Source organism: Balaenoptera borealis, assembly GCF_965194805.1.
Source record: "Balaenoptera borealis genome assembly, chromosome: 12".
Classification (NCBI taxonomy): Eukaryota; Metazoa; Chordata; class Mammalia; order Artiodactyla; family Balaenopteridae; genus Balaenoptera; species Balaenoptera borealis.
The window spans coordinates 51894498-51909897 of NC_138869.1; the positions used below are offsets into that span (position 1 = coordinate 51894498).

At 46.1% G+C, this 15400-nt stretch overlaps 1 protein-coding gene across 5 annotated transcripts; it reads left to right on the forward strand.

The window, feature by feature from the left end:
* The first annotated feature begins 256 nt into the window (after nt 1–256).
* On the forward strand, nt 257–15346 carry ZKSCAN7 (zinc finger with KRAB and SCAN domains 7). 5 transcript variants are annotated; one of them, XM_082348502.1, is made up of 6 exons: nt 257–2730; nt 4223–4763; nt 8537–8708; nt 10079–10170; nt 10583–10712; nt 12023–13116. In XM_082348502.1, exons 2-6 carry the CDS (start codon nt 4341–4343, stop codon nt 12280–12282), a joined length of 1077 nt encoding a protein of 358 aa, XP_082204628.1. In that variant the 5' UTR covers nt 257–2730; nt 4223–4340; the 3' UTR covers nt 12283–13116. The 5 variants fall into 5 exon arrangements, with proteins under 5 accessions (XP_082204628.1, XP_082204626.1, XP_082204625.1 ...); XM_082348500.1 differs by lacking the exon at nt 12023–13116 and adding an exon at nt 13127–15346 and having other exon boundaries at nt 2227–2730; XM_082348499.1 differs by lacking the exon at nt 12023–13116 and adding an exon at nt 13124–15346 and having other exon boundaries at nt 2228–2473.
* The last annotated feature ends 54 nt before the right edge of the window (nt 15347–15400 follow it).

Here is a 15400-nt window from a genome sequence, read left to right on the forward strand (position 1 = left end):
TTCTCACAGCTGCCCTCACACCAGGCAGGACTTAACACAGGGAAGTGAACAGTGGTGATGATGCAGAGCAGCATAGTAAGTGATATAGGTATTTTCTATTGTTTTTTGTTGTCATTATTATTGTTATTACATACAAATGGGGCAAAGACTCAGCAATAATCTGGATACAGGGTATAAAGAAGTGTGAGTAAACATGATACTAGAAAACACCTATAATACCTACAATGTGCCAGGCACATTCTAAGTGCTTTATATATATATATATATATATTATCTCATCCAATCCTCATATCAACTTCATGACTTAGGTATCATTATTATTATTCTCCTTATTTTACAGATGAGGAAGCTGTAGCACAGAGAGGCTACGTAGCTCTCCTATGGTCACCCAGCCCATGGTATGACATCCAGGGTTCTAGTTTGGGCTCTTGGATGAATGATAGTGCCCTTTATAGTGATGTGAATGTGAGTGGAGCTTCAGGGTTGGGGGTAGATGGTGAGTTCTGCTTCAGGCACATAGAACTGGGTTACTTGTTCTATTAGCTCTCATACCAAAGCTAATGTGATAGTTTCCCAGAGAGGTCAGGGGTGGTGTTCCCTCAGGTATTCTGGGACTGTCTTTGGCCCAAATATAGGTTTCCCAAGGTGCTATATGAGGGGCGTCATGGAGCATGTCTCCTCCACTAGAACCCAATCCAGTCATGGTAGGTTAGGCCCACAGTGCTGGCCACAGAGGAACCTATGAAGTCTGGACACACTTCCCAGATGAAGCTGGCTCTCACAGACAATGAAAGCCAACCACCTGGGAATGAAACAGCTCTGAGGAATGAAAAAACTTAATCTTGTTTTCCAGATCCCTAAGTCTCCTACATACCAGGCAGCCAGAACTGCAGGACAACGCATCATCAGGGAAACCTGAAAAAGAGCTGACAGCATTTGGCCTGGCCTTAAGAGATTTCCTGCTCGATATCCCTGAGTCTCTGAGGCCTTAATGGGCCAGTGGGCCACACGCAGTGGCAATGTCAGGCAGAAGCTAGGACCAGATAGCCAAGACCTCCCTGTGCGGTTTCCAAATGTAGAGGGTGACCTTGATATCAGAAGGCCACTCATCAGGCTCAGTGGGCCAAGACTGCTCTAAGAGACCTCTTTAAAGACTGTAAAAACCCTGCAGTAGGTCTTCTTATGCCTTCGTTTCTGTCCTGGCTTATGCAGAGATGTGACGGACACATGTCAGGTCCAGAGGTAGACCCAGAACACCCTTGGGATATTGCTGATGGCCTGGACAGCACAGGTTACTGTTACTTCAGACCCTGTAAAGGAACTACTTGCTAGGCTACAACAAGATATTGGGTTGGCCAAAAAGTTCATCAGGGTTTTTCCATAAGATGTTACGGAAAAACCCGAGCGAATCTTTTGGCCAACCCAATGCATAAGATACATAGTTAACTCCATTGGAAATGTGGCTGATGTTATCCTTTGCCCTTTGTTTCTCTTTGGAACTCAAGTTTTTCTTGAATATATTTTTTTCATATGTCCTTTTACTGCCTCAAGTTGCAGAGGCTTTTCGTTAGCCCCATACATCATTCGTTTTTGGAGGTTGTGCCTTCAGAGCCTCCTCAATCATGTTAGCAGCAGGGACCTGTTCACATGCTTCTGTATGCAAACCATTCTTCCAGGTGAAGTCCACCTGGGTAACACCTGCCTCCCAGATATTAGACTAGACAATTGCATCTAGATTATGTTGTCCCCATAACTTCCCACTTTTTATCAGCTCCTTGGCCCTCCCTAGGGGGCCTCTCCTTGGACACCAGAGTGCTTGTTCTGTTTTAGGAAAGATTAACCACACCTGCTGGCCAAAATATCACAATCTCTGGGCTCATTTCTTCTTTAGTAAGACGGAGATGCCTGTTGCTTATTTCATTAAGACTCACATTGGGTGAAAATGCCCTGGGCGTCACAAACAGTATAATAATATCTGACTGCATGCTCAGGATATGTCAGGTCTTTTGCTGTGTAGTGTCCTTATGTTACCTCTTTCAGCTCTCACAGCCCTGTCAGGTGCACGCTGTGCTCTGCATTTTTCAGATGAAAAAACAGGCTCAGAGGTTAGGTTTTCTTTCCCAAGGCCACCAGGAGGGTAAGGGGCAAAGCTGGGGTGCGGCAGGGTCGCCCAGACCTAGAATGGTCTGAGAGCAGCACGTGTGCAGCCTGAGGCCTCAGTTGAGACCCCCCTCCCCGCTGCCGCCGCTGTGCCCCAGCCAGGTCCGGAGGGGGTGGCCTCCGCGCCCAAGGTGTCACCAGCTGTGTGGCTGCGGGGGCGCGGGGGCGCGGGCGCCCACTTTCTCAACCGAGACTTCCGGGATCCTGGAGAGGCCGGAAGTGGGGCCTCTCTCGTTTCCGGCCCGGCCATTGTTTTCGTTTATACCGGCTGCGGCGGCGTCTGGTGTTCGGGGGTCGCGGGCGCGGTGCCCTGGTGAGCGGGCCCGGGGCGGGGAGCGAAGCGTTGCCGGGGCCCGGGGCCGCTAGGCTGGAGCTGCGGCCGCCCACAGCCCAGGTCGGCTACGCCGGCCCGACCCACTCTGCGCCCCCGCGGCTGGCGGCGCGGTCCCCGTGACGCTCAGAAGCCGCTAGATGTAGAGCCGCCTCTTTGTCCCAGTGCCCTGACCAGCCGTGCCTGGCACAGAGCCCAGCACCTGCGGGTACAGCGATGAGCAGGGCAGACGTGGCCAGGTGAGCGGCGCCGCAGAAGCCTGGTCGAACGCGAAATGTAGATAGACGTTTTCCCAGCCTTGCGCTGGAAGACAGTACGAAGCGTCAGAAGTGGGTCAGACCCAGTCAGAATTTCAGACGTGAAGTATAGCTTGGAGAGCCAAAAATCCAGATGAGGTGAGGGGCTGAGCATTCGGAGCAGTAAGGGAAGTAGGAAAATGGCCTGAACTTTCTATGTATCTCAGAGCAGAGTCACAGATTTTTAAGTCTGTCTTTTTAAAGAAATTCATCCCTGGAGAGAGTAGCTTACCCAAGGTACCAAGATGCATGGTGAATTGGAAGCACAGCACAGATGCCCTAGTTACCACTAAGGTGCTCATTTTCAGGGTTTTACAGTATGTAAACTGGATAAAAGTCGCCCCCACCCCCAACTTCAGTATCATTCATTCGCTTCCCAGATATGTATGTGCCTCTGTATGCCAAGTACACACACACGTACAAAGATGACTGGGAACCAGCTCTGCCCTTTGAGTCCTCCCGTAAAGTGGAGGAGGCAGTCGTGTAAGTCCCAAACACAGTGTGAGAAGTGCTCTAGCAGAGGTTTGAATGAAAAAGGTACTGTGGGTTCACTGAGGCAGTAACCACACTTAAGCCTGGAGAGATCAGCAAGGCTTTCTAGGGGAAGCGGGTTGAGTAGAAAAGGGTCTGGCATTTCTTACTCCATTGGGTTCCTTTTCTTTTGTGGCCATCCAGCAGTTTGGAGGGTGTGAGTGATGAGTTGTGCATAAATTAGTTAAAATACAATGTTACACTGACAAGTACCAAGAGGGAGGTGACCAGCTCCCCTTCCTGCATGAGGCAATCAGGAATGCCTTCAAGAGAAAAATAGCATTTGTTCTGGGTCTTGACAGGTGAGTAGGTGTTTGTCAAAAGTTTCAGAAGCAGAAAAATCCAGAGAAGGAGTATGTGTGGCTTCTAGCCGTGTCTTCAGAGCTTTAGTCGCTAACTTTCTTTATTGTGCATCTCTATTACAAAAGAGTAGAGTAGAAGAGTTTTGAGCATGCGTTTCCAACATAGGTTTATTTGTGAGTTAAAGGTATGTACTGCTGTACAAATTTCAGTGCACATTATAAAACATCCACTAAATAGTTAAATAACACCTTAGTATTTCTTTATCCACCTTTTGGATTATCTTGCATATCCCACATTAGGAGATCATTGCAGTCTTTCTAGCCTGGTGGGTACCTGGGGAAAGTGGTAGGGGGTGTGGCTAGGACAGAGGCCTCAGGCCAGGTTGTGGACGCTAGGCGTAGACATTTAGGTTTTATCCTGTAGGTGATGGGAGCCACTGAAACTTTAAGGAAGTCACTTGGAGAGATGCTTAGAGAGACTGCCCTGGTTGTGCTCTTTTTTTCTTTTTTCTAGAGCTTTGCTTTTTAACTGTGGACGGTCTGTCATCCACCTGGGGCTGAGCACTCTGGGGACTCTGATTTCTCTCCTGATGTTTCTGTAGGTGACGTTCCCATCACCCCACATCCTCAACTCTGACAACAGCTTCTGAGACCTGAATTACAGACCATCATTTTAATCGGACAAACCACAACTGAAACAAGCTTCTCTTTGGTGTCACGATGGCCGCCCAAGGCAGAGGAACTTCAGGCCTCATCCCCAGGGGTGCTGTTCTCCAGAGGCAGGAGGGACGCTTGACTGTGAAACAGGAGCCAGAGAGCCAGAGCTGGGGGCAGGGCTGCAGTCTCCAAAAGAATCACCCTCCTGTCTGTGAAATTTTCCGGCTGCACTTCAGGCAGTTATGTTATCACGAGATGTCTGGGCCGCAGGAGGCGCTGAGCCGGCTCCGGGAGCTCTGCCGCTGGTGGCTGATGCCGGAGGTGCACACCAAGGAGCAGATCCTGGAGCTGCTGGTCCTGGAGCAGTTCCTGAGCATCCTGCCAGGGGAACTGCGGACCTGGGTGCAGCTGCATCACCCTGAGAGTGGCGAGGAGGCTGTGGCTGTAGTGGAGGATTTCCAGAGACACGTTAGTGGACCAGGAGAGGTGAGTGGCCGAGTCTAGAATGGCATCTGGAACCATTCTATACTGCTTGGGGTAGCCTGAGAATAGACATTCTCCATTCCCTAGGCTCTAAGCTGGTTTGCCTTTGGGACTCCTGAGCCAGTGCCATGTATAAAGGAGAAAGAGTTTTGTGCTCCTAGCCTTAAGCAAAAATGCAGATCCCAGCCACGCTCTGAGTTACTTTGTGAAGTACTGTGTCGTGAACCTAGCTGCAGCCTGGAGCTGCACACAGTGCTCCTGACACGCAGAGGATCTGCACACTGGTTAGAACAGGGAAGCATGTCAGGGAGAAGTAGCCCTTAGGGTATGCTGATAACATGGGCCCTCATTTGAGAAGTTCTCATTACTTCCTCGGACTTCTCCAAGTTACTGTGCTGTTTTCCTGCCTTTTAGGTTCCTTATGAGATGTAACAGTTCTGGGCCTCATCATCATTTTGTTCTTTTCTAGCTTTCCAAACCCAACGGGGATCTTTTCGTTTCTTTAATTCTATTTTTGATTTTCCCTACTTTCTGGGGTTCTCTCAAATTTTAAGCCAGGGTAACTCAAATAAAAGGAAAAGTTGGAGAGTCAGCAGTGTCATAACAGTGGGAAATCTGGCTTCTAGGATCACAGAGCTAACTAGTTCAGTGACTATGTGTATTAGTCAGGGTTCAGCCACAGAAGCAAAACCAGGAGGAAATTATATATGTACATACATATATATATTGCTAGAAAGTGACATGTCATTGTGGGAGTTGACAAGTCAAGTCAGAAATCTGTAAGGTAGGCCGTCAGAAAGTTCAGGCTAGAACTCTCAGGCATAGGCTGAAGCTGCTGTCCACAAAGAGAATTCCTTCTTCATGGAACCTTCAGTTCTGATTTTAAGGCCTTGCAACTGATTGAATCAGGCCTATGCAGATTATCTAAGATAACCTCCCTTACTTAAACCGATTATGAATTTTAATCACTTGTACACCATACCATCACAGCAACACCTAGATTAGAGCTAAATTGACATCAAAGGACCATCACACCGTGGATGAGTCAGTTCTTCCTGATGAGTCTCCAATTGCTCCCTTGTAACTGAGCAGGATGGATTAGGGTCCCCTCTACTTTTCCTCCTTTGTGCTTTACCAGGGAAAACCAGTATCAGTGAAATTTCCTTAGTACCCAGTACATCATTTTTATTCAGCGCTTTTTCAAAAATGATTACATATCTAGGCCTAGGGAATGAATTCCAATTGATTGGAGTCCTAGGGCTAGAGTTTTTCCAGGAGTAATAGCCAGTACCCTCTGACCGTATCAGATCCATTGTCAGTCGTTATTTCCTTGTTTAAACAAGTAAACACAGGGGTAAATCAACTATCAGTAGGGTCTAGAGAGCAGCTAGGTCCAACCATAGGCAAGGACAAGTGGTTGAGGAAATGTTTAGAATGCTATTTAGTGAGGAGGGTAGAAGGAAAATTTCCCTATCTCCCGCTTTCTTTTTGCTTAAGCAGAAGAGAATGTAGCCTCCATTAAAACTGTCTTTTATCCAGCGAGCCTCAGAAGAAAGGTGACTGAGTCACACACCCAAGAGAGTGACTAACAGTTGACAGTCAGGGCAGCTGAACACTCATGGCTCTAGCCTAGAAGTGGGATCTTTGGACTCCATTTCTTACTCTGCCATTGTCATCAGCTTAAGTTTTCTGACATAAGGACATGAGAACAGGACTATCTCACCTAGCCTGGATTCAGAAAATGTTTTTATGACTAAATGAAAAAACAGGCTTTTTCATGGGAGTTTGCCAGGAGGAGATTAAGGAATGTCATTCTGATCAGCAGGAGTGAGCATGCACATGTGTGCACATTGGGGCTGGAGAGAGCGGTAGAGGCATCCCTACTGAGCTGCAGAATTTACAGAATGCTTTTATATCTTTTTTAATTTGAGCTCCTAGCAGGCTTACAAGGTATGCAAATAGTAATCATTATCTCCGTTTGACAAGCGATGCAAGCGCAGAGAAGTTAACTGACTCATCTAAGATGACAGAGCTAGTAAGCAGTCCCTTTGTCCGTGTGTGTGGGAACCAAGATTTTCCAGCTCCCTAGATTCTAAGCCACTACCTTTTCCCTAATGTCTTGCTGTGGAATGCCATCTTGGAATGAAAATTGGAATGGGGTTTTCATGGCCTGCGAGGAGAGGACACTTATGAGTCCTAGGTAATGAATAGGAACTTTATCAGGATTTCATTGTCAGTGAATTACAAGGTTGTGTTATCACAGTGCAGTTAAGTTCTATCTTCTGCCAGTACCCACAGCTGCTGTATTTAAGAGCTCTAAGTCCCATTTATAAGAACCATCCAGGGGAGAGCTGGGGAACCCTGGACTGCAGGGAGCCTCTTGGACCTACCATTCCATGGGAGAGCTATACACTAAAGGAGAGAGCCCCCTAACTTCTCAGCAGATGTAACCCAGTAGGGCAAATCCATGTGTTTTGTTGAAGGAGAAGTTATTTTCACCTTATGCTGTGCTATGTACATGCCAGAGTGAGTGAGCTTATAAATGTGATTTATTTAAGATAATCAACAAGGACCTACTGTATAGGACAGGGAACTCTGCTCAGTATTCTTTAATAACCTACAAGGGAAAAGAATCTGGAAAAGAATGAATATATGTGTATGTATAACTGAATCACTTTGCTGTACACCTGAAACTAACACAACATTGTAAATCAACTATATTTCAATTTTTAAAAAGTGATTTATTTAGATAATGTTTTAGGTTTTCTGCTCCAAGTGCTGGTACAAGTAGTAACCATGAGATTGTGAGGAACTGATTTGATGACAACAAGCAAGGGTTAGAAAATAAAAGGTCTATGTTCTGAGATATTCTCGAGGTCTCTAAAGATTGGTGTTATGTGATCCTATTTGACTTTTTTTTTTAATTTTTTTTTTTTCTATTTGACTTTTTGTATAGATTTTGGGGGAGAGGTAGTACATACTGAAAACCAAGTTTGCAGATAACTCTTAGCAAAATATCGAGAGGAAGTCAGTCAGCAAATATTAATTGAACACCACCATTGGGCTAAGCATTGTTCTAGGAGCTAGTGACCAAGGCACAGTGCTCACCCTCAAAACACTTATACTTCATTGGCAGAGAAATAGACAGTAAAGGTATAAATAAGATAATTTAAAGACTAATGTACACTATAGAAAATACAACCAGGTAATTTGAGAGAGTGTGACTATCCTTGCTTTGTCAGTGTGGTCAGGGATGGCTTCTCTGAAGAGGAGACACTTTTGCTGAGAGAAGTTGGAAAAGCTGAGGTTTGTCAGCTGCTGTTCTGGGGTATTGCTCCAGCTGTCAGCCTCTGTAGCATTATTTGTGCACATACAGGTACATACACCTGTCACTTTTTACTCCTTGGTACTTCTGATTGATCTGTTCTGTAGGCTGAGGCCCTAGGGAGTGTACTGAATTACTTTCCTGACTTCTTTTTCCAGGGGGTTCTTCATAAGCAAATGTGTGTCTGAAGCACTGACACAGAGTGGAAATGGTTATATAATCTGGTCTTGAAGCTCCTACCAAAAGGGTCAACAGAGGGATGGCAAATAGGATTGTAAGCTGTAGATCCTGCTTTGACATTTTTGCCCCAGTTGGCTGTACTGGTGGGGCTAGAAGGACCCTCTGGCTCTTCTTTCCCTGGCTTCCTCTCCTGGGGGTGCTTCTTAGAGGTTTTGGGTTCTGTACCTTCAAGGATGCTCTTTTGGACCCAATTTTATTTCCTTGTCTCTAGGTTTCAGCTCCGGCACAGGAACAGGAAATGCATTCAGAGGAGATGACAGCCTTGGGTGCAACAGAGGAATCTCCTCCTACCTCACTCCTCAGTGAGGGTTCGGCACCCACAGCCCACCTGGAGCCTCCTGGTGACCCTGGGGCACACCACCGCCTCCCCAGTGGGCACTCTGGTACTCACCTCCCCCGCTTTGGCCTTAAGTCATTCCTCCTTTCTCTCTTTCGGAGTCTCCTTTCCTTCATCTCCCCATCTCCCACCCCATTGGAGTCCCTTATTGCCCTGCCCTGTGTCTTCCTTCCCTAGTGACTTTGTTTGTTCCTTTTGCTTATTCTCCAATCATTCGTGTATTTAGCACATTTTTGTCAAGCACGTTTCATGGCAAAGGCACTGTTGAGGACCAGAGAGATGTAGTACGCCGGCACTGCTTCCAAAGAGCTTGTTATCTAGTTGGCAGAGAGTCAGTCCTAAGTGCAAGAAGAGGCAACCTCATAAGATACATGTGAGTGATATCTGTCCGCAGGCATTTGATGCCGTCACGAATGAGCCGTGTGGACATTGTAAGCGGTGAGCGAGATCATGGAGGACTGGAGCAAAGACACTCGCTAAGTGGGAGTTCCTTGGACCCCATTGAGGTCGGGTCAGGAAGGACTTATTTGGGAGCCTGGGGTCTGCTTGTGCAGGGCCTTTGGATGGAGGCCAGGAAGATTTTGGGGGCAGGGGATTGAAGCGTTAGAAACAGTATTTCAGAAGGATTACTGTGGTTCATGAGCACTGTGGGTTGAGTGTGGAGACCAGTGACCAGGAGCCTCACTAGGAGGCTAGTGTAGGAGAACAGATGTGAGGCAGGAATTGCCTGAGTGGAATGGAAAGTGATAGATGTGACACACATTTGAACAAAGAATCCATGGGGCAATGGAGAGGAGGGAGAATTAGCGGGTTTTGGCTGATGTTTGGAATCACTGAGAAAACTTGGGAAGTCAGGAAAGGAAGATGGAAACATGCACTTTAGACACTGAATTTCAGGTGTTGTGGGACACCCAAGTGAAATGTCCAATAGGCAACTGGAGGCTTGTGATAGGGGTCTCAGAGAGAACTGACAGCTTAAGAGCAGAGAATGGGAGTCGTGAGATCTCTGAGAGAGGGAAAGGGGAAGCTCTGAGGCCTGAACGCCTGCAGTGTCCGTGGTGAGAGGGCAGGTGAAGGAAGAGAAGCCAGGGAATGAGGGGCAGAGAGGTGAGGGGGAGACCAGGCAGGCTGCTGCTGGGGAAGCCATGGGAGAGAGAAGGCGGTCAGAAATGTAGCTTCCTTCTGAGAGTGGCAGAGAGAGGGCTGGAAGGAGCCGCCAGTTCGGTTTGAACAGGGACCTTCTGTGCCTCCAGGAAAAGTTCACAGCTCACAAAGGATAACGCCTTTATGGAACAGGGATGAGGGTCCATGTGTGTGGAGCCACCTGGGTTCTCTTGAATCCACTTGCTGGGATACAGACCTCATTGGAGCCAAGAGCAGGGCTGGTCCCACTCAGAGCTTTCTTTCCTCCCTCAGCTCGGCATGCTTCCCCAGTGCCTGCCCTTCCCCAAGTGGGGAACGTAGGAGACCAAGCAGTGGCAACTGTGCTCCGGATGGTCAGGCCCCAGGTGAGCTTCCTGAGTTCCAAGTCTGTGGCCCAGGAATAGCTAGAGCTCATCTCCGGGCCTCTGGCCCATTCTGAGTCTGCTCCTGTGGCTTCCCCTGGAGCTGGTCCTGTCCTAGATTTGTCCTTTTTTTTTTTTTTTTTTTTGGCCGCACCCCACGGCTTGTGGGATCTTATAATAGTTCCCCAATCAGGGATCGAACCCGGGCCCATGGCAGTGAAAGCACTAGTCTTAACCACTGGACCACCAGGGAATAACCTGGACTTGTCCTTTTAATCTGTCTTTCCCAGATTCCTTCCCTCCCCGCCTCCTGCCCATTTTACCACCAGGTTCCCCGACCCTGTGCTCTTGGTGCCCCTAATGACTGCTTTCCAGGCTGGGAATGTCCCTGAGCAATAGAAGCTTGTCATTCCAGGAGGCTGCAGAGTTCAAGTTCCTGTCTGTGGACTATACTCAGAAGAAGTGGAAAGGTCCGGCACTCAGCCAGAAAGCAGCCCTGTACCGGAACATCATGCCAGAAAATTGCTGCAGCCTGGCTTCATTGGGTAATGACTCTGTTACCCAGTAACTTAGTGTCTGCCTTCTTTATATATTCTTTGCTATATTCTTTTTCTTTTTTTAACTTTTTATTATGAAAATATAAAGAGACAAAGTGGAGAGAATAGTTTAATGAACCCTTCTACATCATCATCCACTTTATCAGTTATTAATATTCTTTTTACTTTCTTATTAATTGAGCTGGGCTGGTTTAGTTAGAGTTTGTAGTTGGAAGGAATAGAAAGCCACTCAGTTATTGTAAGCAATGAGCTAAGTTACTTAGAATAAGGCTAAAAGAATGGAAACCTAGAACAAACTGACCAGCTAGACCAGACTTCAGGAAACAAAGCCTTGTAGGGACCTGGGAGCCTGGGAGCCACAGCAGCAAAGGTGAAAGGATTTTTACAGCAGTGTCGTAAGACAGCTGTGCTCTGTGTATCTGTTTTCTCCTCCCACTGATACCCATTCTCTTCACTCTGAAGCTTTTGTCCCTGTCAGAGCTCCTTTTTAGTTAGACTTTCTGTTTCCTCACACGTTCTGCTTGCTTTGGCTCCCGATGGCTTGCCTTCTCTCCATGCATCATTTCAGCTTCGGCTTCTACTTGTAATTTCCTTCATCTTGTCCTACCTTCAGTTCAGAATTTATGTAGAGAGGAACTCCAAGGGTGGTTCAGCCATTAAATATCATCTTTGTTTGAGCAGAACTTTGGTCCTGGCTGCACAGAGGCGGATGATTAATCTACAGATAAGCTACACTTGCGTCTAGTGCTTGGCCCTGTTCCAGTCACCTGTTGTCCATCATGGGATGAGCTGGGTTGTTTGGCACAAAGCATGGTTGCCTCAGCTTCCCCTTCAGAAAGACTGGGGCAGGGCTGCTTCCTGGAAGGAGCTGTTGTCAGGACAGGTTCTGGGGTTGACCGGTGTAGGACAGTATCCTACTCTGGAGAGGGTGGGCTCAGAAGTGAGAGATTCAGACATCTACAACTTGCACACACTAAATTAGCATGAAGGTTTATAGCCCTGATGTAGATGTCATTGAAAGGAACCAACATTTTTAGGTTAAGCTATAACCATAATTGCTCTGCCTTCTCCCAGATTTTGTACTGAAAAATCCTAGAATTTAAAAGCAAATATTCGACTGCTCACTTTCCTTATGATTCCTGATTATCTAGATACCAAAAACATGTTTGATTTATATTTCAAGTTATTGATGCGATTCTTAGTTTTTTGGGTTTTTTTTTGATGTGGACCATTTTGAAAGTCTTTATTGAATTTATTACAATATTGCTTCTGTTTTATGTTTTGGTTTTTTGTCCTAGAGGCATGTGGGATCTTAGCTCCCCAACCAGGGATCAAACCCACACCCCCTGCATTGGAAGGCGAAGTCTTAAGCACTGGACTGCCAAGGAAGTCCCCCATTAGTTTTATTTATTTATTTATTTATTTATTTTTGGCTGTGTTGGGTCTTAGTTGCTGCGCACGGGCTTCCTCTAGTTGCGGCTTGGGGGGGCTACTCTTTGTTGTGGTTCACGGGCTTCTCATTGCGATGACTTCTCTTGTTACGGAGCACGGGCTCTAGGTGCGCGGGCTTCAGTAGTTGTGGCACACGGGCTTAGCTGCTCCACGGCATGTGGGATCTTCCCGGACCAGGGCTCGAACCTGTGTCCGCTGCATTGGCAGGCGGATTCTTAACCACTGCGCCACCAGGGAAGCCCCATTCCTAGTTTTTATAGGAGTGCAGTGTTGTACTTACCAGTCCAGTGCTCCAGGGACTAAGGGGTGCCCAATGTTATAGCTTTGCTTTCCCCTTCAATACTTTTCCCCAGTATTTCTCTACCCATGGCTTCTCCAAATATTGTCACTGTCCTGTTATACCAGAATCACTCCTTTATATACACTTTTTCCTAATCATATCCTCATAATACAAATTTCCCTTCTACTCTCAGGTTTGCCCACATTGTTTCTCATATTCGATTTGAGGTATTTGCCACCAGTCTCTCTCCCCAACATCTTTGCTGAGAACTGTGGAACCGTACAATGTCATGGTTGGAAAGGACCTTAGGGTTCATCATTTTACTAAGGAGACGTCACATCTAAGTGACTTCTGGAAGATCACACCATGCTTTACAGACTGGTCTCTTGCCTTTCAACTGGCCTGTTCACGTGGCTGTGCTGGCTCAGCATCCCTCTGTCCTGATAGCTCTTCTTCTGCCTTCCTCCACTGACCAGCTTCCCCTCATTGTTTTTCTGTCCATGAAGAGAAATTTGAGCTGTTTTTTCATTTTCTCTCCTGTTCTCAATGAGTCTCCTCATTCCTTACCCATAATATGAATTTTTTTTTAGGTACATAGGCTCCTGATAGTTCATTTCCTCAGTAGGGTAAGAGTGAGTAACAGTTGTTTTCTTTTTTCTTTTGGCAGCAGGTGAGAACAGGATGGAGAGTTCAGAGTTGCCTCCAAAGCAGGAAATTTCTGAAGAATCGGAGTCATCTGATAGGACCTCAGGAATACTCTATGGAGTGATTCCTGGAGGACCAGAAGCTGGAGATGCCTGTGAAGAGGCTTTAGAGAAGCTAGAAGTTCAACCCTCAGGTGAACAAAGGAGCAGACTGAAGAGTGATTTCTTGGAAATAACACAGGAGGATAAAAATAAATGCACAAAAGATGAATGTGATGAATATAAGGAACTTGAGGAACATCCAGATCTGTCCTCAAGTCCTGCAGAACATCAGGGAATTCTGAAGGGACAGAAATTCTATCACTGTGATGAATGTGGCAAAGCTTTTAATCGGAGTTCTCACCTCATTGGGCATCAGAGAATCCACACTGGAGAGAAACCCTATGAGTGCAATGAGTGTGGCAAGACCTTCAGGCAGACCTCTCAGCTCATAGTCCATCTCAGAATCCACACAGGGGAAAAGCCCTATGAATGCAGTGATTGTGGAAAGACCTATCGCCACAGCTCCCATCTCATTCAACACCAGAGACTCCATAATGGGGAGAAATCATATAAATGTAACGAATGTGCAAAAGCTTTCACTCAGAGTTCCCTACTCATTGACCACCAGAGAACCCATACTGGGGAGAAACCCTGTGAATGCAATGAGTGTGGGGAGGCCTTCATTCGGAGTAAAAGCCTTGTCCATCATCAGGTACTTCACGGTGGTGAGAAACCTTACAAGTGTAATGAGTGTGGGAAAGCTTTCTCTTCCAACAGAAATCTTATTGACCATCAGAGAATCCACACTGGGGAGAAGCCTTATGAGTGTAATGAATGTGGCAAGGCCTTCAGTCGAAGTAAATGTCTTATTCGACATCAGAGCCTCCACACTGGGGAAAAACCATTCAAATGCAGTGAGTGTGGGAAAGCCTTCAATCAGAACTCTCAACTTGTTGACCATGAGCGAATTCATACTGGAGAAAAACCTTTTGAATGTAGTGAGTGTGGTAAGGCATTCAGTCTGAGTAAATGTCTCATTCGACATCAGAGACTTCACACTGGTGAAAAGCCCTATAAATGCAAAGAGTGTGGAAAATCCTTCAATCAAAACTCACATCTTATCATACACCAGAGAATTCACACTGGTGAGAAACCTTATGAATGTAATGAATGTGGGAAGGTCTTCAGTTACAGCTCCAGTCTTATGGTACATCAGAGAACTCATACTGGGGAGAAACCCTATAAGTGCAAAGATTGTGAGAAGGCTTTTAGTGACAGCTCACAGCTCATTGTGCATCAGAGAGTTCACACTGGAGAGAAACCCTATGAATGTATTGAGTGTGGGAAAGCCTTCAGTCAGCGTTCTACTTTCAATCACCACCAGCGAACTCACACTGGAGAAAAGCACTCAGGTCTGGCTCGGTCTGTTTTTTAAGACGTGATTCTCTAAGACAGCAAGAAGCTCTGAGTTAAGGTTTCTATATAAGAAGTATGCTCACCCTGGTCTCCTCTTGGAACCACTAATCAAATTGGATCATTCCCTAAATGTTCTCTGGTGGTCACAAAGGTGGGAGAGTGGGAGTAACAGTACGGTCCTTCCCCACTAAGGACTACACATTTCATGTACTTGTAGATTTCTTTCCTTCTTGCTTTTTTTTCATCTGTTTAAAAATCTATCTCATTTCTTACTTAGGCATCCCAAAATCAGAATGTGTACTTCTCAAGGACAGAGATATTTCCTTATTCTGTTCCACTTTCTCCATTTTACCATTTACATAAAGTCGTTCTCCAAGGTACTGATTCATTCTTTCCTTCTCTTGGCTGTGGCCCTCCTTATCTACTTTTTGAACTTCTACTCTAATATAGTCCCTCATCACTTATGTTCCCTGTCTAGAAAATCTTTTTTCTTTTCTTTTGCTAATCTGTGTCCCTCAGAACCTGCCAGATCCAACTTATCTCTGAAAGACTTTCTTCTTCAAATACGTCTTCATTCATCTTAATCTGCTATTCGTTGGACCTCAGTGCTTTGAGTTAGCTGGTGCTATGTGTACAACTGTTGTTAAATTGTGTTGTAAATTATTCTCAATTTAATGCATATGTGTTCATACCAACTTATTATAGGCTCTTTGAGGATCTGTTTCTTTTAGTATATAGATAATAATTTTCATATGGTAGTTGTTTAATAAATACCTTTTGAAAACTCAGCTCTGTAATTGAATCATCCTTAAATTGGACCAATCTCCCCTCCCCCCATCCCC

Coding starts and splice junctions, on each gene's coding strand:
- ZKSCAN7 (XM_082348499.1), top strand. CDS start 4,341: ATGGCCGCCCAAGGCAGAGGAACTTCAGGCCTCATCCCCAGGGGTGCT. Junction 4,764..8,536: donor ACGTTAGTGGACCAGGAGAG/GTGAGTGGCCGA, acceptor CCTTGTCTCTAG/GTTTCAGCTCCGGCACAGGA. Junction 10,713..13,123: donor CTGCAGCCTGGCTTCATTGG/GTAATGACTCTG, acceptor TTCTTTTGGCAG/CAGGTGAGAACAGGATGGAG.